Genomic DNA, 26,968 nt, shown 5'->3' on the forward strand with positions numbered 1-26,968 from the left:
AGCCCCTCCTGGGGGTCTGTCCCCACCAAGACGTGCTGAGGCTAAGAATAGATGGGGATTAATGAGCCTGGCTCCTGCCTATGCCATGACTCGGGCTGAGCACCAGATGGACCAATAAAGCCAGCATCAGGCAGCCAGCCACCCCTGACTGTGGAGGCCGAGGGGCTGTGTAATTAAACTCACCCCTAGTGTTCACGTGGCCCTTTCCACCTTTCTTGTTTAGTTGCTAAGCTGTGTCTGACTCTATGTCATAATCCAACCCCACAGAGCTCCAAACCTGATCAGATCTTACGTCCTAAGCAAGCTCTTGTCAGCAAGCCTGAAGCTGTGTTCCCGTAGGAACAAAGAAAACCCAGCATTCACAGACCGACCACTCATCAATTCTGGACACCGAGTTGAGAGTTCATGTATAATCTCATTTGGGCTTTACGACCCTTTGAGACAGATTCCCATCCCCATTTTACTAACAAGGAAGTCCTGGCTCAGACAGTAACCTGTCAGAAGTCCCCTGGCCGGTGGGCAAAGGACCCCCACCTGCCTCTGACCACCGCTTGCCTGGTTCTATTTATCCCTGATGCAACCCATGCTTCATAGATTTTCAGACCCCATGGTGATCATGAAGAGAGACACATGGCAGGGGCATGTAACTAACTGTGAAGCCCGATGCTCCGCCTAATGCTTCAACTTCCACATGCCACCCCCTACCCGCCCCCCAGCAGGGCATCTCCAGGATGGTGCAAGGCCACCGGGGGGGTCCTCCAGGGAGAGCTGGGCTACGGAGGAGTAAGGTGTGTGCTCTGTTCACCCACCCGCAGGCTTTCACCCTCCCAGACACGGCAGCGCTGGCTGGGAGTCCCGGCTCTGTGGCTCACGAGAGGGGGGCCTGGTCACTCTGCAAGTGGGTGTTCCTCCCCGTCTTCATGGCCCTGAAGGCCGGGTCTCCTTCCACCGCTGTCTGGCCTGGGGCCACGTGGGCATCAGTGGGAGTGCTGGGGTCAGACTGTGAGTCAGCCACAGCCACGCCTTTCCCCTGGAACCATGTCAGCAGGCGTCCCCAGGAGGCTGCCACCCAGCCTGCCTCCAGAAGGCAGGCAGGCAGGCGGGGCCTCGTGGAGACCAGTGTCTGTGTGCAAGCATCTGGCTTGGTCTCTGGCTAACGCATGTTTGCCTTACTGGAGGCTGTTTCTTTTTTTTTTTAATTTTTATTTTTACTTTATTTTACAATACTGTATTGGTTTTGCCATACATTGACTTGAATCCACCACGGGTGTACATGCGATCCCAAACATGAACCCCCCTCCCTCCTCCCAACATCCCACTGGGTCATCCCCGTGCATCAGCCCCAAGCATGCTGTATCCTGCATCGGACATAGACTGGTGATTCGATTCTTACATGATAGTATACATGTTTCAATGCCATTCTCCCAAATCATCCCACCCTCTCCCTCTCCCTCTGAGACCAAAAGTCCACTATACACATCTGTATCTTTTTTGCTGTCTTGCATACAGGGTCATCATTGCCATCTTTCTAAATTCCATATATATGTGTTAGTATACTGTGTTGGTGTTTTTCTTTCTGGCTTACTTCACTCTTTATAATCGGCTCCAGTTTCATCCATCTCATCAGAACTGATTCAAATGTATTCTTTTTAACGGCTGAGTAATACTCCATTGTGTATATGTACCACAGCTTTCTTATCCATCCATCTGCTGATGGACATCTAGGTTGTTTCCATGTCCTGGCTATTATAAATAGTGCTGCGATGAACATTGGGGTACATGTGTCTCTTTCAATTCTGGTTTCCTCGGTATGTATGCCTAGCAGTGGGATTGCTGGGTCATATGGCAGTTCTATTTGCAATTTTTTAAGGAATCTCCACACTGTTTTCCATAGTGGCTGTACTAGTTTGCATTCCCACCAACAGTGTAGGAGGGTTCCTTTTCTCCACACCCTCTCCAGCATTTATTGCTTGCAGATTTTTGGATTGCAGACATTCTGACTGGTGTGAAGTGGTACCTCATTGTGGTTTTGATTTGCATTTCTCTAATAACGAGTGATGTTGAGCATCTTTTCCTGTGTTTGTTAGCCATCCGTATATCTTCTTTGGGGAAATGTCTATTTAGTTCTTTGGCCCATTTTTTGATTGGGTCGTTTATTTTTCTGGAATTGAGTCGCATAAGTTGCTTGTATATTTTTGAGATTAGTTGTTTGTCAGTTGTTTCATTTGCTATTATTTTCTCCCATTCAGAAGGCTGTCTTTTCACCTTGTGCAGAAGCTTTTAATTTTAATTAGATCCCATTTGTTTATTTTTGCTTTTGTTTCCAGAATTCTGGGAGGCGGATCATAGAGGATCCTGCTGTGATTTATGTTGGAGAGTGTTTTGCCTATGTTCTCCTCTAGAAGTTTTATAGTTTCTGGTCTTACATTTAGATCTTTAATCCATTTTGAGTTTATTTTCGTGTGCGGTGTTAGAAAGTGATCTAGTTTCATTCTTTTACAAGTGGTTGACCAGTTTTCCCAGCACCACTTGTTAAAGAGATTGCCTTTACTCCATTGTATATTCTTGCCTCCTTTGTCAAAGATAAGGTGCTCATATGTTTGTGGATTTATCTCTGGGCTTTCTATTTTGTTCCATTGATCTATATTTCTGTCTTTGTGTGGAGGCTGAGTTTCAGCCAGGCACTCTGTCCCGACACCCAACTCACAGGATGCAGGCGGGGACCGATGGCCCCTCTCACCTGAGGTCCCATGGAGACATGCCCACACTCCTGGCACCTGGCCCAAGGCCCTGCCCAGCGGGGAAAGAGTGGCCTGGAGTGGGCTGTCTCAGCCACAGGAGGGGCAGGGGCAGCAGAGGGGTCAGACACCCCACGGGGGCCCCTCCCCAACTTGACCCCCACCTCCTGGGCATAGTGTTACTCTTTGATTGAGCAGGATCCACAGCTGCTGGGTCCTTCACCCTTGACAAAGCACCTTGTCTCACATGCACACAGCGTTTGTCTCTCAACAGCCCCGGGAGAGCTCCAGGGAGAGAAGGAGGTTAGGATGAAGATTCCTCTCGTTCATCAACACACACGAGAGATCGGAGCGGGAGGGGCTGCCTGGAACGCCCGGGCCACAGACGCCCCCGCTGAGACCTGGAGCCGGGCTCCGGACACACCATGTCCGGGACCCTCAACCCCGCAGCCCCCACTACACACACACGTGCACACCCTCTCAACACACCAGCCCTTTCTTTTACAAACCAGCTGCTCTCCCTACGGCAACACCTCTTCGTTCAACCCACAACTGTTGCTCAAGGCAAGTGGAAATTTTAATTGTAGCTTCGAAACCATTTCTAGAGCAGACAGTCCCTGACTTATGATGGCTCAACCTATGATTTTTTGACTTTACAATGGTGTGAAAGTGACGCTCGCTCACTAGACACACGGACTCTGAAGTCTGAATTTTGCTCTTTTTCCAGGCTAACAATGTGTGGTCTGACGCTCTCCTGATACTGAGGGGCCTTGGCGCCCGGTCAGATACGTGATCATGAGGGTGAACAGCTGACACGCTCACAGCCATTCTGTTTCGCACTTAGTACAGCTCTCAGTCAATTACATGAGCCACTCAACACGATTTCTGGCCCCTCTTAGGGGCTGTGTGTTGCAGGAGCCGAGCTGTCCCTACAGCCCGTGGGTCCCCGGCTAGTCAGCCAGATCTAGGACAGACCAGAGGCCAGGAGGAATGCCGTCCTTAAGGACTAGGGTTTCTGGAAAGTTCTGAGGTCCAAGGCTGAGCAAACAGGTCCCAGCCAGCCGCTCTGGGGGGCCATGTCTGCAGCACCAGCATCTGCTCCCCTCGCCCCTGTTCTGGGCTGGGGCGGGATGCTGCTGGCCTCAGCTAGAAGTGGGAGTCCAGAGGCACACAGTCTTGCCCGCGGTGACCCCCTCTCTCCAATCTCAGGAGCAGCCTTCACCCACCAGAAGGTCCCAAGTCACCTCTTCCTCTGTAGGAAGCTGGCATGAGCTGAATTCAATGCTGGTAAGAAGGCCAAGCATCAGGACTGGTGGGGCCCTTCCAAGCCTTGGAGTGGCCAACAATGCTCTGAGCGGGTGTGGAGGGCCCCAAATGGATGACTTTCTTTGGCCCTCCCCATCCCAGCCCAAGGGGCTTCCCAGGTGGCTCAGTGGTAAAAAAAATCCGCCTGCCAATGCAGGAGATTTGGGTTCCATTCCTGGCTTCGGAAGATCCTCTGGAGAAGGAAATGGCAACCCGCTCCAGTACTCGTCTTGAGAATCCCATGGACAGAGGAGCCTGGTGGGCTACTGTCCATAGGGTCGTAAAGAGTTGAATACAACTGAAGCAATGTAGCAGCCCAGCCCATTTTCCTAGCAGCCGAAAGACTCCAGGTGACTCCATTTCCACATTCCCCAGGAAGGGGGAAGACCCTAAGGGGGTGAACATGAGGACTTCTACACCTGAACCCCCCCAGTCAGCGTCACAGAGAGCACAGCGCGGGTGATTGACAATGCACCCAAACGGAGGTGCGGATGGCTGGCTGGGAGGAGCCCCGCATGAGAGCCCCGAGTGCCGACCCCAGTGCGGCCGCTGGTGGCTGTGACCCAGCTGTTCAATCTCTGAGCTTCATCTAAAGACAGGGGTGGACACACCTACCTGGCAAGACTGCCGTGAAGAATCTAGAACAATGCCTTGCACCTCACAGGTGCCGGAAACACAGCAAAGGGGGGCAGAGCCGCGTGAGGAGCAAACTGAGAGCAGACTGGCCAGCTCAGATCCCGGCCCCGCTACTGAGCAGCTCTGTGCTCTCGGTTATTCAGCTTCTCGGTCTCCCCGCCCAGGGAAGGGTTAAACGAGTTGGCACCTATTTTAAGCCGAGGTCAAACTATAGTGTTAGTCGCTCAGTCCCATCTGATTCTTCGCAACCTTATGGACCACAGCCCACCAGACTCCTCTGTCCATGGGATTCTCCAGGCAAGAATACCAGAGCAGGTTGCCATTCCCTTCTCCAGGGGATCTTCCCAACCCAGAGATCGAACTTGGGTCTCCTGCACTGTAGGCAGATTCTATACCATCTGAGCCACCAGGGAGGCCCTTTCTAAGCAGAAAGTGTTCAGAAAAATCTATTATTGTCTTCACTGTATTGAGAGAAGGCAGTTGGGGTGCCTGCTGGCCTAGTGGCCCCACTCCAGTCCGACAGCACACTGGGTTAAAAAAAAAAAAAGCAGGTTGGGTCCAGCTTCTGGGAGCCAGACTTTCCCGAGTACCAAGACTGCTCTCCAAACAGGAGCCTCTTTTCTCCCACCACGCCACCTTCTGCCCACTGTCTTGGAAGATCTCTCTGCACACTAATCATACCCTTTAATAAGTGTGAGGGTGAGATGCTGCCTGGGCAAGGGAGTCCGCGAGGCTCGCAGCTCCGGCTGTCCACCCCCAGCCCTGGCAATGGCTCTGCTCCCCAGGCAGCAACTCACAGCCAGAAAACAGCTCTGTGGGGACAGAGCCGGGTAAAAATAGCTTGGGTGGGCACATCCCAGCTTCCCCGCTACCAGGCACCAGTGGGCACACGTGGAATCCCTGCAGGGAAGGTATGGGGGTAGAGATGGACACAAACCAAGCACAGTGTGGGGGAGAGGCCAGCTTGCTGTCTGGGCGAGGCTGAAGTGGGCTTGGGGGACTGGGCAGGGGACCAAATCCCTCCTCACCCTCCCAGCCAGCCAAGCACCCAGGAACAGTGACAGACCGGGTCTGGGTCTCTCTGGGTCTTTCCCGCAGGTGGCAGAAAATTCAGGATAAGGAGCTAACTTGTTGGTGTCAGCGCCCCACGTGCATGGGGGAGGGATGGGGTCAGCTGGGTGGGGGTCCCCTCCTCGCCACTGTGGCTCAGCAGCCCTCATCACGCAGAGATGCTGGCAGCCGCCATTAGCAGCGATGCAGGTGGTCCCCGACCCCTGTTTGTGGCTACAACTCCTGCCCTGAAGCCAGGCCTGGCTCTGCAGGCAGCTGGAGCTCATCAGTAGCTGATGGAAGATTCTGGTTCAGCAAAGGGGGTGTGCCTAGGTGCCAGCCAAGGGGTGAGGGTGGGGATAAGGGGGATTTAAAGTGTCCACGCAGAGAGGCTGGTGCCTTAGCCTTGCCTTCTGAACAAAAACAACCCTGACTCAGATACAAGGCCTCAACTCGTCCCCATCAGAGCCAAAGACAAAAGTGGGAGCGGAGCTCCCAGTCACCGAACTGTTTCAGGTTATCACCCATCTCAGCCAGCCCTGGGGACTGATCTCATACTGTGAGATCAAAGCTCTGGAGCTCAAGCTTTGTGCTCTGATGGGGTGGCTACATTAGGCAGACAGAGAGACTCCATGTTTCCCGACCCTGGGCTAGAGCAGAGTCCCCTCTAGTTAACCCCCCTCCCAGGGAGGGGCTGGTGAGGTGGCCAAAGCAGCTTTCAAGCTGTCTCCTCCCAGCCAGGGGCTCCGGGGTCCACCTCCTGAACCCTCACTTTAAGGAGGGTGCCACCGGCAGCTCAAGATCACCCTCAACTGGCCTCCCCCCCGGAGCCTCTGGGAGCAGATCTCAGAGTAGACGCCCCCACCTGCCACACTTGTTTAATCGCTAAGTTGTGACCGATTCTTTGCGACCCCATGGACTGTAGCCCACCAGGCTCCTCTGTCCATGTGATTTTCTCCAATACTGGAGTGGCTTGCCATTTCCTTCTCCAGGGGGTCTTCCCAACCCACGGATCAAACCGGCGTCTCCTGCATTGCAGGACTCTCCACCACTGAGCTACACGGGAAGCCCCACCTGCCAGACTACTTGCACCATAAAGCGGGTCCGCAGCTCCTAGAAGCAGGGCCACAGGGGCGACTGGGCTTCCTCAGGAGCTTTTACTAGTCTCAAGCGAAAAATACTGAGAAGGTTAGCTTCTCACATCACCCCCTGGAGGGAGGTATTAAACCCGACCGTTTTGCAGATGTGGGCACTGAGGCTCTCAGGCAGACTTGGCTCAGTCCTGGATCTGGCCCCCATCAGCTGTGGAGTCTCAGGCTGGTAACGAACGGAAGAGAAAGCCATGCTCAAGTTTCTCAAGAACTCGTATTTACAGGAAGCCAAGATGGTCAGATGAGGCAGCCCGCTATTGCACACAATGGAAGCGCTGTGGAAGCCCACACTGCCTTTTACTCAGTGTTTTAATTTAAACTCTTGAGCTGTGTCTCGGCCCGATCTCTCCACCCTCCCTCCAACACACGCTGCTGATAAAGTAGTGTCCCACGAGTGCACTGGAAGGGGTTGGGGGCATGACAGAGCTCCCAGGAAAACTTCAGAAGTGAAGGATGCCCGATGGCCCCTCTGGCAGCCAAACTAAGACGAGAGGTGGGTGAATTCCCTGAAGGGCAGCAGAGCAGAGGTCCTGGAAGTATTAAGGGCTAGTGGCGGGCAGGCATGTCTGAGGCAGATCCTGGCAGTGACCACCCAGGCACTGGCCAGGCGTGTTTCGTCCAGCTGACCCGCGTGTCCTGCCTGCCCCAAAGGCTGCAGGGCCTCGCTGCGCTGGCAGGAGAGCTGGAGCCCAGTCTGTCCACTCAGATCTTCTAACCAGCTCCCCAGGTCCAAGTTCACCCTCCACCCCTCAGATTAGGACGACTTCTCAGGAGGCTGCCGACAAGGGGAGGTGTGCACAGCGGAGTGCAGGGCTCGGCTGGCACCTGGGCTCTGGGTGTCCGTGGAGGGACAATCCGTGGGCATAAGTGGCACTCAAGTCCTGGGCTATGGGAAGGGCCAGTGAGATCTGGCTCTTTGGGCAAGGGGTCAGACCCTGGGCCCCCCTGGAAACACCCCTCACCATCTCCCCATCCAGGAGACATTCTGAGCCCTCTGTCCCCACTTCCGTTTCAAGAACACATTTGAGCATGTCAAAATGTATCCGTTAAAAAAGAAAAAGAAAAATTTGCTGCTAAAAATCCAACAAAGAAACAAATGGAATAGGGAAACATGTAAGTCATCCTGAAAGGATTCAGGAAAATGCGAGGAAAAGAGAATCAAATATAAAGAGTTCAACCATATCAGTAATTTACTAAATAACATGGAGCCAACTATCCTGTTGAAAGACAAATACTGGGGCTTCCCTGGTGGCTCAGTAGTGAAGAATCCGCCTGCCAGTGTAGGAGACACGGGTTCAATCCCTGGTCCGGGAAGATCTCGCATGTCTCAGAGCAACTAAGGCTGTGCGCCCCAATTACTAAGCCTGTGCTCTCCAACGAGAGGTCACTGCGATGAGAAGGCTGCACACTGCAGGAGAGTAGCCCCCGCGTTCCACAGCTGGGGAAAAGCCAGAGCAGCAACGGAGACCCACCGCAGCCAAAAGGAAGAAGTTTTTAAAAGACAAATACTGTCAGATTAGATTAAAAACACAACTGCATGGCATCTACGAGAGACACAATTTAAATGTAAGGACACAGATGGCTAGAAAATAGACCACACGAACACCAAGCAGAAGTTGAAGGGGCTCTATTAATACCAAGAACACACTTTAAGGCAAGAGACAGAGGACAGTAAAACACAATACAAATCAATTTAACAAGATGCAACACTCCTAAGCGTTTATGCATCTAAAAACATCGTTTGAAAATACACAAGGCCCACTGGGATTCTCTGGCAGTCCAGTGGTTAGGAGTCAGTGCTTTCACTGCCGGGCCCAGGATTCAATCCTGGTCGGAGAATTAAGACCCCACAAGCTGTGGGGCTTGAGCAAACAAGCAATGCCACAAAATACAAAGCAAACCTTAGAACAACAAGCTGGAGATTTTAGCTCCTCTCTCTCAGTAAATGACAGAGCACGCAAACAAGAGGATTGCAAGGGAGACGGAAGATGTGAACACGAGTCTGCCCTGACACAGACAGAACGTTACACCCAACAGCTGTTGACTAGAACCGTGAGACCAAAGGCCGGTGAAGACCTGGACACTCGCACAGTATCAGGGAATCACCCTACAGATTGCCGAAATCCCCGCTGCACCCCTAGTACCACTGCTACGGAGAAAACAGGCTACGGTGATTTTAACGCAGTGCTCAAACCTAGCACACTAATGGGGAACCACCACACACGGGCCTCCAGGTGTGTGACAGCGTGAAGGGCACAGCACCGCCTACCGTACAGCCTTCGCAAAACACTGAATTCTCATCAAGACTCAACACCTAACCTCTACTGAGTGGGAAAGCAGCGAACAGAGGAAAAAGTTACACATCACTAGGGGGAGATAGCCAGAGCATCTTCTACAGGACAACTGGCCTGGCCTTTTCCAAGAAAGAATATCATAAAGAGGGAGGGGGATTCTTCTAGACCAGCGGTTCTCAGATTTCAGTGTGCAGCAGAGGCATGGGGAGGGTGGGGCGGACGGTCGAAACTCAGACTGAATTCAGTTTCTGATTCGGTCGGTCTGGGGTGAGGTCTAAAAATGCACATTTTGATAGGCTGAAAGAGATTTTTTTAAGTGCATTTCTCACCACTTGTCAGGAGATGCTGGATGTGAAGGCCACACTGGGAGAACTATTGTTTTTGATTAACCAAGAAACATAAACACTGAACATTACCTTTGATTAGATTCTGGTTAAAACAAGCAAGCAAGCAAGCAAGGCTACCAATTTGTAAAGAATCTTTTGGGGACAGACAGGAAGCTGAAATATGGACTATCAATAGATGCTGGGTGGTATTAGAATGATGCTTGATTCCACTAGATATGTTAATTGTATCTAGTTATGAAGGAGAAATACCCTTCGTTTTGATAATGGCTTGCTTCATTTGGAAGTCTCCCTGGTGGCTCAGACGGTAAAGAATTGGCCTGGGTTTGACCCCCTGGAGAAGAGAAAGGCAACCCACTCTAGCATTCTTGCCTGGAGAATCCCATGGACAGAGGAGCCTGGCGGGCTACCGTCCATGGGGTCCCAACAGAGCAGGACACGACCCAGCGACTAGACAACAAAAGGTAGGGTTGGCAGAAAGAGGGAGCTTGGAGGACCAGCACAACCTCCTCAGACAACAGCAGTCCTTGAGGATAAGAGCTGAAGGGCGAGCAGTCTGGGTTACAAATGACCAGACGCAGAGGCGAGGGTGGCTCAGGCTATAAGAAGGAAGGGCCCCTCATCGACGGTGGGCCTTTGCCTGAAGGCAGAGCTACCCACTCTCCACTCAGGCTCTCTCTTGGATGAAGGCTCTGCTCACCTCCTCCACCCTTGGAAGACGGTTCGGAGAAACTTTCTGTTCTGGGCAGAATTCTGTCTGCCCAACTCCCCTACCCCCCCAACCAACAGTCTTTTAGAATGTAACTGTATTTGGAGACGGGGTTCTTAAAGAGGCAATAAAATGAAAAGTGAGGTCATAAGGTGGCCCTAATCTAACATGACCAGTGCCCTTTTAAGGAGATTACGTACACACACACACACACACACAGAGACACGGAGAAGACAAGCCAAGAAGAGAGGCAACCCTGTGGACACACACACACACACACACACACACACACACAGAGACACGGAGAAGACAAGCCAAGAAGAGAGGCAACCCTGTGGACACCTGGATCTTGGACCCTGCAATCCAGCAGCACCATGAAAAAAGACACTTCAGATGTGGGAGTGTGGGACTGCGGTACTGTCTCTGTGGCCCTAGCAAGCTAGTACACCTTCCTCCTCCTTTTCCACCCACCTTCTCATCCAGGTAATAAGAGCAAATTCCTTCAAGGTCAATTCAATGCAACCTCTGTAGAGAACTAACTGCTGGGCCTCCAGAACCTTGTTAAGAAACAGGATTTTTGGGGGTGGGGAGGGGTCTCTCCTTAGAGAAATTCTTGGCTTCTCTTCCATGATCATTTTGAGACCCTGCTGCTTCTAAAGAGACTGTACTGGGTCTTCCCTGGGGGTCCAGTAGCTTAGACCTCGAGCTCCCAATGCAGGGTTCGATCCCTGCTACGTGCTGCAACTAAAGATATGGCATGCCACAATGAAGATCGAAGATCCCAAGTGCCACAACCAGGACCCAGTGCAGCCAAATGAATATGTTTTTAAAATGATAATACACTATTTTATAGATACTGAAAGCCTGGTGAATCTACAATTATCAGGATAATGTTTTGAAACACTATTTATATATGGATCCTAAATAAATTATTTCCATTTCCTGTGTTCTTTCAACAGCATAGGAATTATAGTTTAATTTTAAAGAAGTGTGTATGCAGTTCAACCACAGGCATTTAAAACTTGTGAAAGCAATTTTTGTGCGCCTGTAAAACTGTACGTAGTACATAAATGTAAAAGTTATTTCCTCTAAATAGTGACTGGTTGACAAGAGATCAGCAGTTAGCCCTGGAACCACAGAGCCTCTAACCCTGGGCCAGGCCACCTCCGTGGCCAGCAGTGCCCAGCAACTGAGCAGGATATTACCAGTTTCTCTACGCCAGGCAGTATTTCTGGCTGCTTGAAATCCAGGGCAGACTTCTTCCCTCTGTTGTGGTCAGTTTGAGAAGGAGGGTGCTTTGCCACTCCTGGGACACGCGGGCACCCTGCTCAGCTGTGATGCCAGCCTGCTCCCACCATAGCCAGAACCAGAGGCTTCACTGCCCCCCAGGGTTGGGGGTCAATGATGGTCAGTGACCAAGAGGCCAGGCAGATACTGCAGCTGAGTTTGGCTAAGTGACCCACCTCCAAGGAGAACCCACAAGGGAGGTGGTCTAGGGTCAGCTCTTGCTCCCACAGGGAACAAGCTCTTGATGGGGTTTAAATTGTCCCAGCAAAGCCCAGAGTCCCAGATCTGAGCACCCTAGTGAACCCACCTCCTGAACAAAAAGAATTCAAGCAAGCCATCCAGCCTTCCTACTGCCCCTGAAGTCAAGCCAAAGGTCTTGATTTTCAAGTGAGAACGTGGACTCTGGAGGCTAACTGTTGGGGATTATGAAAACAGAACTTAAATTGCTTCCACATCTGGAAACCAAACCCAGCGGCCAGCCCCAAGAATTCCAGGCACGTCAGCCCGGAGAGGCTGCGGGTCAGGGGAGGTGTTTCCTGTTGGCTGAGTCCCTGGCATCCACCTCCCCGAATCCATATGCAAGAACTGTCTGCGAGAAGCCAGGTGGAACCACACCAGAGAGGAAGCAAGGCTGGGAAGGTGAGACGCGGCCGCACTGGCTGCCTGGCCCGCATCTGCTGCATGCTTTGTGGAGGAGGGTCTCACTTCCTTCCCCTAAAATCCCTGCAAGTAAATACTGTCTCCTCCTCTCAGGTAAGGACTCCAGAGACCTTAACCCACTTTGCCCTCAAGTGAGGCTGTGACTCTTCCCTCTAGGCCATCACACAGACAGGAGCAGCCACGGGAACCTGAGTCAAGAACCCTAACTTCCACGGCCCCCTCTAAATTCTCAAGAGTCCCCAAGTGCCCACTGGGAAGCCCCAGTTCCCACCAGCCATTGTCTCTACAGCTCTCAAGAAATCCGTGGGCGAGGTGGAGGCCAAATGTCAAAAGTGAATTCTCAGCCTGCACGTTGCGGGGGTGCGGGGGGGTTGCGCATCAAGGGCTCTCCTGGCTCTCAAAACAGACAGCTATTTTGGGCTACAAATTATAGCTTTTAAAGATGTGGCTGTTTGAAGGGAGGGCTTAATTACTCACACCGCCAACAGTCTGTGGGGCTTGTCTTGGGGGCTCCCTGTGTTCCCATCTTCAGAGGAGGAGTTTAAAGCGAATGCTGGGGAAGGGATACCAGGGGCCAGCTCTCCACCCCGAGTCCACCAGGTGGGCCCAGCTGCACTCCTTTCAGCAGGGCGCCCTCAGACAAGGTAATAATACGATCTTCTGGGGGAACATACCTAAGCAGTTGCTGCCCTTCAGTTGCTCAGCTGTGTCCAACTCTACGTGGCGCCGGGGACTACAGCATGCCAGGCTCCCCTGTCCTTCACTGTCTCCCAGAATTTGCTCAAACTCATGTTCTTTGAGTTGGTGATGCCATCCAACCTAAGCAGGGCTGACAGTCTAAAGCCAGGCTGGGTACCTACCCAGCTCTACCCATTCCCTCTCTGCCACAGAAACCCTGGGCCTTGAAAGGCCAAGCAGGTGCCAGGGTTCACCCACAGCTGACAGCCAAGGCCCCTTTTGACCCATCTTCCCGGAGCAGACAGGGGAGAAGGAAACGGCAACCCACTCCAGTGTTCTTGCCTGGGAAATCCCACAGACAGAGGAGCCTACAGTCCACGGGGTTGCAAAGAGTCAGACATGACTTAGTGATTGAGCACGTGAGGCAGACAGTGGGATCAGCTGGCCAATGACAGGATGACTCTTCCTCCCCACCCCGCAGAGGCCCCCTTCCAGCACCTTCCATCAGCCCAGAGTCCCCAGCAGGACCAAGCTCCCAGCAGGCTCAGTCCAGTGGTTCCTTTTTGTCCTACGGCCTCTGCCAGGTCCAGCTACCCAAGCTTCAGGTTCCAGGGGTGAAGCCCAGTACCAGGGCCACCAGCACACGGCTGGCCAGGGTGGACTGGGCCACACCCCCCCCCAGGCTCCCCTACCCTGCAGTGGAGACAGGGGAGAGCACCAGGTCCAACGACTGAGCATGGGGCTCAGAAGTGAGAGGCCCCCCAGGAGTCCAGGACTAGAGAAGTCCTTCCAGTCCCCCTCACAGAGCCTGTGGCCTCCCACTGGCCGCAGAAAAACCAGGTCCTGACTCCTCAGACCAGTGCACACGGCCCCAGGACAGGACACTGCCAGCCCTCATACCCCAAGCTCCTATCCAGCTTCACCCCCCACGTCCTGGCACATGCTGTTCCTTTTTGCCTGAAACACAACTCCTCCCCGAGCCACACGTATCTGTCCCTAAACAAGCCCCCAGTTAGAAAGTCACCGCATCTGGGACGGCAGCCCCTCCCCCCAGCCACATCCCCCATCACCCCCAGCCCCGAACTGGGCTCCCTGAGCCCTCCAGCCATCTCGGGGCACCCTCCCCACAGTGAGCCCTGTCTCCACCCATGACCCTCCCTGGGGCATCGGGTAAAGAGGCACACGCCAGGCTAGGTCCTCTAATTCACCTCCCCTGCCCCTTTACGTACCATTTTAAGGAGAAAAGGGTTACTGAGCAGGCAGTGTTTTTTTCTGTCCCAGCGTTAGCACACCTAACCCACTGGCTCCCCCCCAACCTAAGCCAGGAGCATTGCCTCCCGGGGGCCCCAGAGGAGCTGCCGCACCAGCTGATGCGGGCTCCTTTTGAGCAGAGTTCTACCCCACCCGCATCTCCATGTCTCTTAGGTCTGGTTTAATGCATTACACCCCTTGGTACACGCAAATAACTGAGGTCCACCCTCAGATCTCATCAAGGGTAGGGCTGCGAACCCGACACTATGCAAAATGGAGGGAGTCAGGCACGGGCTTTTCATCAGGATCTCGAGAGGGAGAGAGGAGACCGCTGACGAAAACAAGGTCTAAGGCTACAGCCGGGGACTTCTGGCTAAGACTCTGCTCCCAACGCAGGGGTCCCACGTTTGAACTAGGGGAACTAGAAGGGGCTTCCTTGGCGGCTCAGAGGTAAAGCGTCTGCCTGCAATGCGGGAGACCCGGGTTCAATCCCTGGGTTGGGAAGATCCCCTGGAGAAGGAAATGGCAATCCACTGCAGTACTCTTGCCTGGAAAATTCCAGGGACTGAGGAGCCTGGTAGGCTACAGTCCATGGGGTCACAAAGAGTCAGACACGACTGAGCGACTTCACTTCACTGGGGACCTAGATGTTGCACATACTGAGAGCTCGCATGCTGTAACTAAGATCAAAGATCTGGAGGGCTGCAACTAAGACTCGGTGCAGCCAAAGAGATATTAAAAAAAAAAAAAAAAGACCACAGCCCACTCTGACAGTCTCTCTCCAGCCTGCATCTCTCATGAGGCCCATTTTCAGCTAGACATCTCATGAGTCCTCAATCTCGACTTGCTGCTCCCTCAGACCTACTCCGCCCCTAGTGAGCAGCCCTCGCCTTGTTAATCTCACCCCCAAGTACTGTGCCAAGTACTGACCGGTCACCCCGTTCCCTCCCCTGCAGCCCAGTCAACCTACCCATCACATCCCGCTTACACAGGCGGGTCCCTGTGCCTTCACCCACCCTATTCCCTGCCCTGAACTCCTCCATCTGTTTCAGGGCACTTACTTGGAGTGACATTGTTGGCTGGCACTCCCTGAGCCCTTGGCACCCAGCTGAAGAAACACAAGTGGTTTTAAACATTTGAGGAAGACGGGGAAAGAAGACATCTATCAGGCACCTAGCAGATGCCTGGTGTTTCTGTGCATCAGCCATGGTTCAGATGAGAAAACCGGGGCTCAGAGAGGTTAAGCGATTTAAGACTGTGGGACTAGGATTTGAACAAGGTCCACTTCCAACACAGCAAGGAAGGTACAGGAATGTTAAATACTCTTGGCGATGGCAGGGCCCGTCTCTTAGCATTGGAGCAGCCTCTCAGGCTGAGCTCTGCAGGCCAAGGGAACAGGAATAAGCCGGGCTGGTGGCATCAGAAGTTGGGCTTGAGCTGAGGGTCGCAGGGACTACAGCACACTAGACCACTGACCACTGTCTGCTGAGGCACCAGGGGCCTGTGCCATCCTGGAAAAGGGGCATAGCCTCTCCCCCTCTCCCGGCACAGGGAGCTTTTCAAAGAGGCTACATGTGGGAAGATTTTACAGAAAGGGAGAGGAGAGAGATTTGCAAGAAAATTGCTAAAGGGAAACACATGTGAAAATGAAAACTCAGGCAAAGTGGGGGGGGGAGGAGGCGGAGGCGGAGGAGGAGGAGGAGGAGGGAAGGAAGGAAAAGACGTGTTCAAGGATTATACTCGGAGTCAAGAAGCCAGGCAATGAAGGCCAGCTGCCCTCTGTTATCTTGGGAAGGCCAAGGACCCACTTGCTGCCTTCATGTTCCCCTTCAACCCAGGCGGAAGGAAGCAATGTGACCTTAGACGGTCAGTACCCAGCAAGAGAGGAACAGTGAAAGCCACGCTGTCAGCCACAGCATACAATCCTGATGGCTGTGGAGCCATGACCCACAGCTGGTAGAGGAAGAACCCGAGGCTCAGAGAGGTTGCGCTACTTCCCCAAGATCACACAGCTTCTGAGCTATAAAGCCGGAAACTGAGTCCAGGTCTGCCCAGTTCCAAGCTCATTCCCTTGAACCACATCAGGATATCACGTCATAAATCCTCCCACCACTACAGTGTGGCTCTACTTCCTTCCTGCAAGAAAACTGGGCACTGGTAAGTCCTCTACAGGCTACCTAGTTTTCATGTTTCATTAAATCCAAGATGCCTTCGGTCTCAAGTACGCTAAAAGCTGGCATTGTCAAATTATAGCACACCAACAAATGTACAACACACAGCAATTTGAGATGTTTAAACGTGGGGAAAAAACTATGTCTTAGAATCTATAAAATACAGCGTATTAAGAGGGGAAAGGGACTCAGCTGTTCCTTGGTTGTGTGTATACTCATTGACGGGTAGGTGACAACCCCATGCATGCGTGTGTGTACACACACACACACACACACACCCTGTACTGTGAGCTCCTTCTCTGCTGATAACTCGTGCAGATAATCACCCAACAACGTACTGGCCAGACATGCCTTGTCAGTGAGGACCCTCATTTTGCCAGAAGGCCACCAATTCAAGGTTCCTTAACACTGTCAGCCAGAGCTTGTCCTGACCACCACCCACCTGGCCAGCTGGCCTGGCCAGCTTCACCTCAGGGGTGCTGCAGACCGCCGAGAAGCCAAGCTGGAGGGACAGGCAGTTCTGCTCCTTGGAAAACTCCTGAGGGCAATCACTCGATATGGCCAGGTAGCTGCAGAGCCCAACCATCCAGCCCCTCTCCCAGTCTCCTAGGGCCTGCAACCAGCCAGAGCCACAGTGCTTCAATAAGGCAGGGACTGCATGGCGGCGGCAGGCGGGCAGTCCAGGTCTAGGCTAGCTTTTCCAGCTGAGCACAGGTGGACAGACAGGCAGACCCCAGCTGGAGGTGAAGGGCAGAGGCGCAGACCCCCTCTCCTGGGTAGAAAGGCCACAGCCCTGCATATCAGGCAGGCAGCCTCTGGGAGGAAGGGCCAGGCCCAGCCCCACACCAAGAACCGGCAGAGATGGCTGGCACCTGGGAACACACTCTGCATCTTATTCACAGACTGCCTCTGGGCAGGCGGCGTCACTTCATCCGGCCTCAGAGTCAGCATCTGCAGAGGCCATGCTGGCTTATTTAAAAGCACAGAAGGACTTCCCCGGTGGTCCAGTGGTTAAGCATCTGCCAGTCAATGTAGGGGACACAGGTTCGATCCCTGGTCCGGGAAGACTCCACAGGCCCGTGCACCACAACTCCTGAAAGCTGCAGGCTCGAAAGCCCATGTTCCGCCACGAGGGAAGCCAGTGCAGGGAGAAGCCAGCGCACCCAGCTAGAGAGGAGCCCCCACGCTCTGCAACTAGAGACAAGCCCACTCAGCAATGAGGACCAGCACAGCCCTATATAAACACACTTTAAAAACCTAAGTTATCTGCAAGAAGTGAAAATAGTTAAAGATTAAAAAAAAAGCCCAGAAGCTAAGGAAGTACAATCATGCTCCTCCCATAAAGGTCCTCGGGTAGTGTGGGTTTTTTCCCACCACCTTCCTATTTTCGAGGCTGCAAGAAGTTCCCTTAGGGACTTCCCAGGCGGTCTATTGGTTAAGACTCCGTACTTCCAATGCAAGGGGTGAGGGGTCACTCTCTGGTCAGGGAACAAAGATTCCACATGCCACAAGATGCAGCCGAAAAATAAAAATAAAAAGCAGTTTTGTTAGGTGCTATGGCTATCAGTCACAAGAATCAAACCAGCAGAAGCCTGAAGGAGCTAAAAATAAGTTTTTCTTATGCTCCTATGCCTGACGTTGTTTTAAATGCTTCCCATACATTTACATATCTGATCCACATAACCACCTTACGAGAGAGTTGGTAGCATCATTCCCTTTTCCCAGACAAGGAAACTGAGGCACAGACAGGTTAAATAAGCTGCCTGGGATTCCACAAACAGCAACTGGCAGAGCCAGGACTTTAACCCAGAGAGCCCGACTCCGGAGCCCAGCCTCTCAGGGACCACACTATGCTGGCCCTAGTTATCTAACCATATACCAGGCGCCAACTGAGCAAGAGTCAGAACCCACTGTGGGTATTGCAGGTCACAGGAGCTCATGTTATCTGCATTACTACCCTATGAGGTGGATATTATCACACCCATTCTACAGGTGGGAAAACAGGCTCAGGAAGTCGAAATAGTGGCTGGTGGTGTAGTCACTAAGTCGTCTCTGACTCTTTGCGACCCCATGGACTGTAGCCTGCCGGGTTCCTCTGTCCAAGGGATTTCCCAGGCAAGAATACTGGAGTGGGTTGCCATCTCCTTCTCCAGGGGATCTTTCCGACCCAGGGATCGAATCTGTGTCTCCTGCACTGGCAGGTGGATTCTTTACCAGCTGAGCCACCAGGGAAGCCCAGGAAGTTGAGGTAGCCTGCCCAAAGAACCACAACTTCACGCAGCAGAGCCAGGGAACAAGATGCACGTGTTTTCTGGCTGCAACACTTTTTTTTTTCCTGCTTTAAGAAAATAGGCATTGGGTGTCTGAGCACTTGTGTTTTGAAGCAGATATTTCTCCCAGGAAAACAGGTGAGCAAGAAGAAGAAACTTGCTCCTGTCTCTCCTATCCTCGGAGGTAGACTGAAGTCCGGTGCTCACAGAAGACTCCTCTCTGATCCCCGGTCCACCGCAGACAGCACCGGCTACACAAAATGCACATGGTCCCTTTTTATGGAAATTAGGCCTGCAGAGCGCAGGAGGGTGGGGGTGATAAAAGATGACTCAAGGGTGAGCGAGCTCCCACCCACTCTCCCACACTGCCGTTCTGACTAGGCCTTCCTCTTTTCGATCCCTTAAGAGAAAAGCACCCATGAGCAGAGCTGCAGATATTAATAATAACTGCTATACAGCTTTGTTTTTGTTTGAATCATGTTTACATTGTTGGGGAAGAACCCACTTGTCTGGAAAGATGAAGCAGGTTGAACCAATTGAAAATATGTCCAACAGTCAGGCAACTTCCCATTTCTTGAAAGAAGTCAAGAAGGGGGGTTAGAAAAGTCACTATTACTTGTACTGTTTGCCAGGAGGAGCTGTGTCAAGGTCACCGGGAGCCCGCCTCCCCCAGACCTCCACATGCCCCTTGGAGATGCACTGGTTTCTGGACACCCAGCTTCTTCTTCCACTTCACATACACATTCACCATCAAGGCCCTCAGCTATACAGAGATGGGCCGGAGGCTGCTGCTCAGGTGCGTGAGAGCCTCTGCTGGGCTCCCAAGGACATCAGGGCACACAGGTGAGCTGCCACCTGGCCACGGGTAGAGGGAGTGAAGATGGCGCTAAGGAAAACCAGGGAGCCGGAGGAGGAGACAAGGAAGCTGAGCCCTGGGGGCCGGGGCCGGGGCGGGGGGCCAGCCAGAGCGAGGCCGAGTGTAGGCTGCCAGCTCTCTGTGGGTCTTGAGGGCTGTGCCTGCCGCACCCCTGGCAGCAGTGGCCCGTGGGGACAGGGGGACAGCCCCGACTGTGATCCACCGGCTGAGACAGTGTTTATGGACACCATCCAGGTGGGTTTTGCTGGTATGCACTTGTGGAATGGAAACAGTCTGACAAGGCCAGTTTCCACATTTACGCGGACAGGCTCATGTGACCTAGAGATGGCCACACCCCGACACCTCTCCCCAGGAATGCCTTCAGGTCCAAGCCCCTCAACAGCAGGGGCCTGATGAGGACCCAGCACTGAAAGGCATCTGTGCCTGCGGCGTTCTCAGCTGCACGGCTGCTCTCCTCCTGGCACCCGGGCTGGGCCCTGGCACAGCACACCTGCCCCGGTCTCTCTCCCCCCGATCTCGGTGGCCTCCCTCCAGGCCCGTGGGGGCACCTCATCAGCCACGGTCCTTCCTCCAGGCCTCTGTGGTCAGAGGCCAGCTTCTCATGGAGGACTTCCCTCCCCACTCTCAAACACCTCTCCGCGCACTCCCCAGGACCCTGCTTTCTCTCCCAGCACCTCTCACGCTGCAGGTTTTCCCTGTTCGCCTGTCCTCTGCTGTCACAGCGTGCTCCCTGAAGGCAGGGATTGTTGTCGGCTGGGTTCACTGCTGTGTCCAGAACCTAACACGAATTAGATGCTCAACCATTGCTGAATGAAGGAATTGCCTGTGCCGGGCAACGTGCTTGGTGCAGGCTGGGGAATAGGTATGGGGAAGGATCTGTGCCCTGGAGACCACCTGGAGGAGGAGACCGTGTACCACAGCCTGGGGACACATTCACACAATGTCCAGACACACACCAGGTGGGTCTGCCCGATCAGAACGTCTGTCCCGTGCTCAGCTGGCCGTGGGCAGGTTATCCAGCTGCAGGACCAAGCGGTAGAAGCCCTGCATGGTCCTCCTCATTCAAGAGGCCAGTGACTTGATGCCATCAATGCCCAGTTGCTGGGTCAAGTCACAGAGGAAAACGTCCACCCCCAGGGATCCTACAGAGCCAAGGCACTGTGCCCACTGCCCAGGCAGCAGACAGTGCCAGAGACGCTTCCTTGTCCAAAGGCAATAAGCCTTGTGCTGGGGGCGGGGGGGGGGGGGGGGGGGGGGCGGGAACAGGGCACAGGGCCAAAGGGTGGGCTCCCTCTGCCCAGGCTGTCCTCTGCCCCCTGTCTAAGGTCCTGAGTCCCTGAGGTGCCTACCTCCCAGAACTGCTCATCTGCTATTTTATTTTGAACCTCTCCCCACCTGCTCCACCTGCGTGCATCTTCTCTATCTACACCTAAAATATAAAAGGCAAAGTGAGGGCTTCCCTGGTGACTCAGTGGTAAAGAATCTGTCTGCCAGTGCAGGAGATGTAGGTTCGATCCCTGGTCCAGGAAGACCCCACATGCCACAGAGCCACAAAGCCTGTGCACCACAGCTACTGAGCCCTAGAGCCCGTGCTCCGCAACAGCAGAAGCCTCTGCACCGAGAAGCCCGCACACCGCCAACTGGAGAGCAGCCCCTGCCCTGTGCAACTAGGGAATAGCCCGTGCGGCAACAAGGACCCAGCGCAGCCAACAAATAAATAAAACTATTTTAAAAATAAATAAAAAGTGAAACTGTGAAGCCCCTTAAAGCTGAATCAGCTGTGAAACATCCCTTGGCATAAGAGCCACCTCAGAGGAGGGATTGGAGCCCTAGGAAAAGAAGTTTCTAGCCACCTTGGTGAGGAATGAGGAGGGTGCTGGAAGATGAGAGCTGAGAGGGCTCCAGGTGACCAGCTGAACAGAAAGCCCTGGGCGTGGGGGTAGCCGGTCCCTGCAGGAAGGGGCCAGGAGGCCATGAAGGGGCCTGAATACTCTGAAGAGGCCAGGAGGGACGGAGGGTGGAGAACAGGAGAATATTCACCAACCAGTTCTCCTGCTGAAGCCTAGTGCCTCCCCAGGGCAGGCTGCTCCAGGCACTCTGGTTTCTTCTTTCTGCCCTCAGCTGAAAGAAAGTCCTTTCCAAGGACAGGCTCCGGGCAGTCGTTTATTGGTCTTCCTTGGGGCAAAGGGCACGCCTCCTGCCTGCTCACCTGGTCTGGCTGGTCCTGTCCGTCCTCTAGGCACAGTCTTACCTCATGCCCACCTTAGTCATCTGACTTCGCTGCTGGCTCAGACGGTAAAGCGTCTGTCTACAATGTGGGAGACCCGGGTTCGAGCCCTGAGTTGGGAAGATCCCCTGGAGAAGGAAAAGGCAATCCACTCCAGTACTATTGCCTGGAAAATCCCATGGACAGAGGAGCCTGGCAGGCTGCAGTCTATGAGGTCGCAAAGAGTCGGATACGACTGAGCGACTTCACTTCTTCACTTAGTCATCTGCCCCACCGTCTCCATCAAAGCCAGGGTCTCCAAATTACAGAGCTGTTCCCCAGTTGGCATCTGCCCGAGATGTGCTGCCTGCTACTTAAGAATCCCACAGGGGACACAGGCACCTGGGCGAAGTCACAAGGACCTTGGAGACAAGCCAGATCAACCCCTCCCTGAGGGCTGGGGTGGGGCAGGGTTGGGCAGGGAGCAATTCAACCCAGGATATCAGTCCCCCACCTCCCAACAGGCTTCAAACACCTGGAAGGGTGGAAAGTGTCTACATTTTACAGCCCCCGGGGGCACATAATCAGCATTTCATGAACATCAGCTGAGCAGGGTAAGGCTTGGGACAGTCGTGGAGTAAGTTGGTGGCCAGTGGGTGGCAAGACTTGCCAGCCAAAATCAGTGACTCTAAGACTCCACCAAGGCTGGGCTAGATGGTTGCAAAGAGAGAGAAGAGAACCCTACTGCAGGGTTCTGAGTGCACCAGCTGGGACCCTCCTCCCAGCCCTCGCGGAAACTACATTTCACCAGGGAAAGGACCTGAGGGTTTCCTTCCCAGGAGCCCCTGCGATGAGCACCAGGCTCCAGGAAGGGAGGACAGTGGTTTGGTGGATCACCAGGAACCAGCCCAGCGGGCTGCCACCCAAGCCCCACACGCTGAGTACCGGAGCCCAGCTCCCTCACCCTCCTTTGAGGAGGCGGCCTGTAAATCAGTCAAGGAACACTGGCATGTCCCTCAGGGCTGAAAGATGTGTCCCCTCCAGCCATCTGTAGGAGAGCAGGGGAGAAGGGGGCATGTGGAAAGAGGTACCCTGGAGGGTGTGCAAGGATGGCAAGAAATAAAGTCCGGGGCTGCGTAGGGTTCCTGCAGCTCCCACTCGGTTCTCCAAATCTCTGCTCCGCCCAGACCTCAGAGACGCCTGTCGCCCGCAGAGGAGCGGCTATGACAACTGCCACGACTACCGGGCGGATCTGAGGGCTCTTGGGGCGCTGAGAGCCCGCTCACACGTCCGCCCTCCGCTGGGAAGGAGCAGGGCCCCGTGCCCAAACCCCAAACCAGGCCGGTCCTCCCTCCTGTCTGGCAGAGACCCTCGGAGATGAGGGAAGCTAGGGAACACGGTCCGTGCAGCCTGCGAGAACTACGGGAAAACTTCGCCCGTGCACGGCCCGCTTTGGGACTGAGCAAGGCCAAGGGCAGGGAGCTAGGGCAACACAAGCCCCGGAGGGTCAGGAGCCCTGGGAGCCGAGGTGGGACGCGGGGGCGGGGGATGTCCCAAGGGAGGCGTCCGGGCAAACAAACCTCCTTCCCAGTCCACTAGATCCTTCTCTAAACACTTTCTGAAACGGCGCCTAGGAGAGAACTGGCCGCCTCTCCTCGCGCCCCGGGGCTACTGTTACCCACCCTTGCACCAGGGACCCGGAGAGGGTTGGGGGTAGAGACTTTCACCCCTGCGGCCCAGCGCACCCGGGCGCAGGTAACCGGACCTCCGACCAGGGCGGACCCTCCCAGGGAAGGAGCCGGCGCCCGGACTGCGGGCGAAGTTCCGTGATCCGGCAACTTCCCCAGTCCCAGGACTACGGGCCCAGCAAGGTGCGCGTCGTCGGAGCCCCAAGCCCCCGCCACCCCCAGCAGCCGCTTACCTGGCCCCCGGGGGCAGGCGGGGTGCGCATCCCCGTCCGGCCGCGTGCGGGTCGGTGTGCTGCAGAGAGGAGAGAAACGGGCGGGAGCGGGTCGGCGGGGCGAACGGAGACTCCGCAGGCCGAGCTCAGGAACAGCCCGGTGCGTGCCGAGACTGCGTGCCGGGTTCGGCACCAGTTGACGGCGCCGACCCCGCCCCCACCCGCGCCCGTTGCCGGGAGACCCGCGTGGGCCGAAGGGTTCTTTGTATCAAAGCTGCCGTGACATCACGAGGCGCCCGGGCTCCGGGTTCGAAGGGGGCGGGACCTCGCGCCGGGGGAGGAGCGAGGGGAGAAGGAAGCGCGGCCTGGGAACCCGAGCCACGGGGGGCGGGGTCCAGGTAACCCCGCCCCCTAAGGTAGGGGCAGGTGGCGGGGGCAACGCCGGTTATTGGCCGCGCGGCCTCGAGGCGGGCCCGGGCCACGCCCCCTTCCCCGGGCCCCAGCGGGCGCCTCCGGAGGTGGAGCTCGCCGGGCCCTCCCGAGCCCGCGCCGCCAGGTTACTGCCGCAGGCATTTGGGCGGCCGGGGCCCTGGGATTCCGGAGTTTGTAAATTCACGCGCCTCTCAGGCGGGCGCTGTGGCCGTCGCTACCCACTCCAAGCTACTCTCAGTTTGCTGTCACTGCTTCCTGGTTCACGTTTGCGGACGCGAACGGAGACCTGCCGACAAGCCCCCACACCCGGCGTCAAAGCCCACTGCCGCCACCACCACCAGCCTGAGTCGAGTGACTCCTGAATTGATTCTCATCTTGAATCCTACCCACAACTTTCCCGACCTTTTGGTGTAAAGTCATAGCTGTCTTTTTAACCAGTATGGGAATACAAAGAACCAAGCAAGCAGCAACAAGAACTGGAAAAAAAAAAAAAATCAAGAAGGAAAGGACCCTTTCTGTTGGAGCTTAGTAAATATGAGTCAAAAATGTGCTCCCTCATAACTAACTATTATGCTGCAGATTAAAAGACGGCAAACTGTAAACCAGCAAATTTTGCGAGTGTGGCTTCCCTGTGACGACGTTGCACTGTGTAACCAGGGGAGGGTGCAGAGCAGACTTACCCTTCTAATTGTTCGAGTCAAGCCCATGTGAAGCTATCTTGGCCATTCCTGAGTTCTCACTGACAAACAAGGTGGCGCTTTGGTATGGGTAGTGCCCTTTGGTCCAACATCAATACACACACACACAGCTTTTCAGCCCCCTTATCTTTGGCTCTTTGCTCTCAGCTTCCTCTCCCCATTATCTCCCTTGTAAACAAACTTCCAGTTGCCGTTCTGTTTACCAGGGCCTGTCTCTTGAGGCAAAGCATTCCACTAGGGCCCCCAGACCTGCTGGGGACTCTCCAAAATGGACAGCATTAGCCAGAGGGCGGGGCGCCTTCTGGCCAGGGTTGCATGTGGGAGGAGGCTGGGGCACTGTAGGTGGAAACTCTATGACAACTGGCCCTCTCCTCCCTGCTTATGTGCTGCAGTTCTGAGATCTACATGTGAAGGCCACAGACTGTTGGTTTCATGTCCACCCCTACAGTCCTAACACTGAGGAGCACTGTGGTGTACCAGAAAGAGCAGTGGCTTTGGAATCAGACAGACCTCGGTTTGAATCCTTTTGGCCAGTTGCAAGTCTTAGGTCAAGTTCTATGATATCTCAGACTCAGTGTGTTCATCTGTAAAATGGGACTGGCACTGTCTACTTCCTGGGTTGTTTTGCACCCTGACCCAGTGGGTACACTTGATTTTAGGCATTCATCAAAGGTGTGCTGCCTGAATGAGTCATGCACCCTGGGCCTGCTCTGCCTTTTCAGCTCCACCCTGAGACCTCAGCTTAGCTCCCTCAGGTGAGGTTTTAGGAAGGCACTGAATCCTGGGGTTCTGTCTCAGTTTCTCCTCTTTCCTTCCAAGTTTCTTGTTGCCCCTTAAGGACCATGAGGATCCAGAAGGCAGGTCACATGAGAGGGTCACCAAGGACAGGGGAAGAGAAGCAGAAACCTAAGGTGATCTTGACTTTCTCCCAGTCAAGTTTAGTGGAGAGTCAGACTGGCAAGCCTCTCCTTGCCCTCACCAGGGGGAACCTGATGGACATGGTCCAGAGCCCCGTGGAGGGGGTGATGCTACTGATCCCTCTTTATTTTTCCTGAACCTGGTGTGGTAGGGAGCATCTCCAGGTATTTGTCCTGAGAAGTAGAACGACAGAGAGGAGTATCACAATATGCTAGCACTGGACAAGCTGAGTTAAAGCCTGCCAGTTCTACAGCGTACCATGGGCAAGTCAGGTAATAATTCAGAGCCTCAGTTTCCACCTCTGTAAAGTGGGAACAAGACCTTGCCTCTTCCAGTTGTGAGGTTTAAATGAAATGATAGGAACTTCCCTGGTGGTCCAGTGGTTAAGACCCTGCTTTCAATGCAGGGGGCCAGGCTTCCATCCCTGGTCAGGGAACTATTAATAGATTTCACATGCTGCCACTAAGAGTTCACAGGCCACAGCTAAAGACTGCGCATGCCGCAACAAAGATCGAAGATCCTGAGTGTCGCAACTAAGACCTGGTGCAGCCAAATAAAGTAATTAAATTAATAAATACTATAAAATAAAACACTCATCCCCCATGTTACGGATGAGAAGACAGAGGCTCAGAGAAGGCTGGGAATTTGTCCAAAGTCACAGAGTGAGATATCAGATGAGTAGAGACGGGGCTCTTGACTGCCAGTGCCAGACCCTCTCTTTCCTAGGGATCAGGTCAGACAGGCCCAAGGTGGGGAGTGGCAGGGAGGTGATGCCCTCACAGTGCTTCCCTCCTGTGAATCTCCTAAGGGGTCTGACTTGTCTCTTCAGGGGAAATAACATTCCCATTAAAAACAGAAGCCCTCTCCCAGGGAACGTACCCAGGAATAATTTTCAGACTGCAAGTCACTCTAATGGATTCTTATGTCATGAAACTGATTCTGCCACTGTTGATAGGCGCATACCCCATGATGCTGAATGTCAGAGCCACAGAGAAGCAGATGGAATGTTGACAAGCCGGAGTTAATGGTCTTCCAGAAGCTGATGGGGGCGGGAAGCACATGATCACCTGGGTGATCCAGGTGAGGGAAGAGACTGGTGAGCGCTCTCTGTACCATGGCTATCTACCCCTATTAACTTTCCTTCTGCTGCACTGTGCAGGAGTTAGCTCAGCATCAGAGGGTGTGAAGAGGCAACATTTTGTTCATGTCTGGGGCCATGCGGGAGGCCAGGCTAAGCAGGTAGGGCATCATCATGGTCCAGTGGTTAAGAATCCACCTTCCAGGGGCTTCCCTGGTGGCTCAGTGGTAAAGGATCCACCTGCCAATGCAGGAGACACCGGTTGGATCCCTGATCCAGGAAGATCCCACATGCCATGGAGCAACTAAGCCCAAG

The 26,968-nt window shown here is 54.1% G+C and overlaps 1 protein-coding gene across 6 annotated transcripts in view; it reads right to left on the minus strand.

Moving 5' to 3' along the window:
• Positions 1–26,968, minus strand: part of RAB11FIP4 (RAB11 family interacting protein 4) — a 108,097-nt gene that overhangs the window by 18,928 nt on the left and 62,201 nt on the right. For 2 of the 6 annotated variants that reach the window (XM_060395250.1, XM_042255439.1), the window contains exon 1: positions 23,549–23,803. The exons of 3 other annotated variants lie outside the window; for them this stretch is intronic. In XM_060395250.1, the coding sequence (XP_060251233.1) occupies positions 23,549–23,578 (30 nt within the window). In that variant the 5' untranslated portion in view covers positions 23,579–23,803. Of the gene's footprint in view, positions 1–21,465; positions 22,449–23,548; positions 23,804–26,968 lie in introns of those variants that run through there. One more of the 6 variants, XM_042255441.2, reaches the window with a different exon arrangement.

The sequence above is a fragment of the Ovis aries genome, chromosome 11 (genome assembly GCF_016772045.2).
Source record: "Ovis aries strain OAR_USU_Benz2616 breed Rambouillet chromosome 11, ARS-UI_Ramb_v3.0, whole genome shotgun sequence".
Lineage (NCBI taxonomy): Eukaryota > Metazoa > Chordata > Mammalia > Artiodactyla > Bovidae > Ovis > Ovis aries.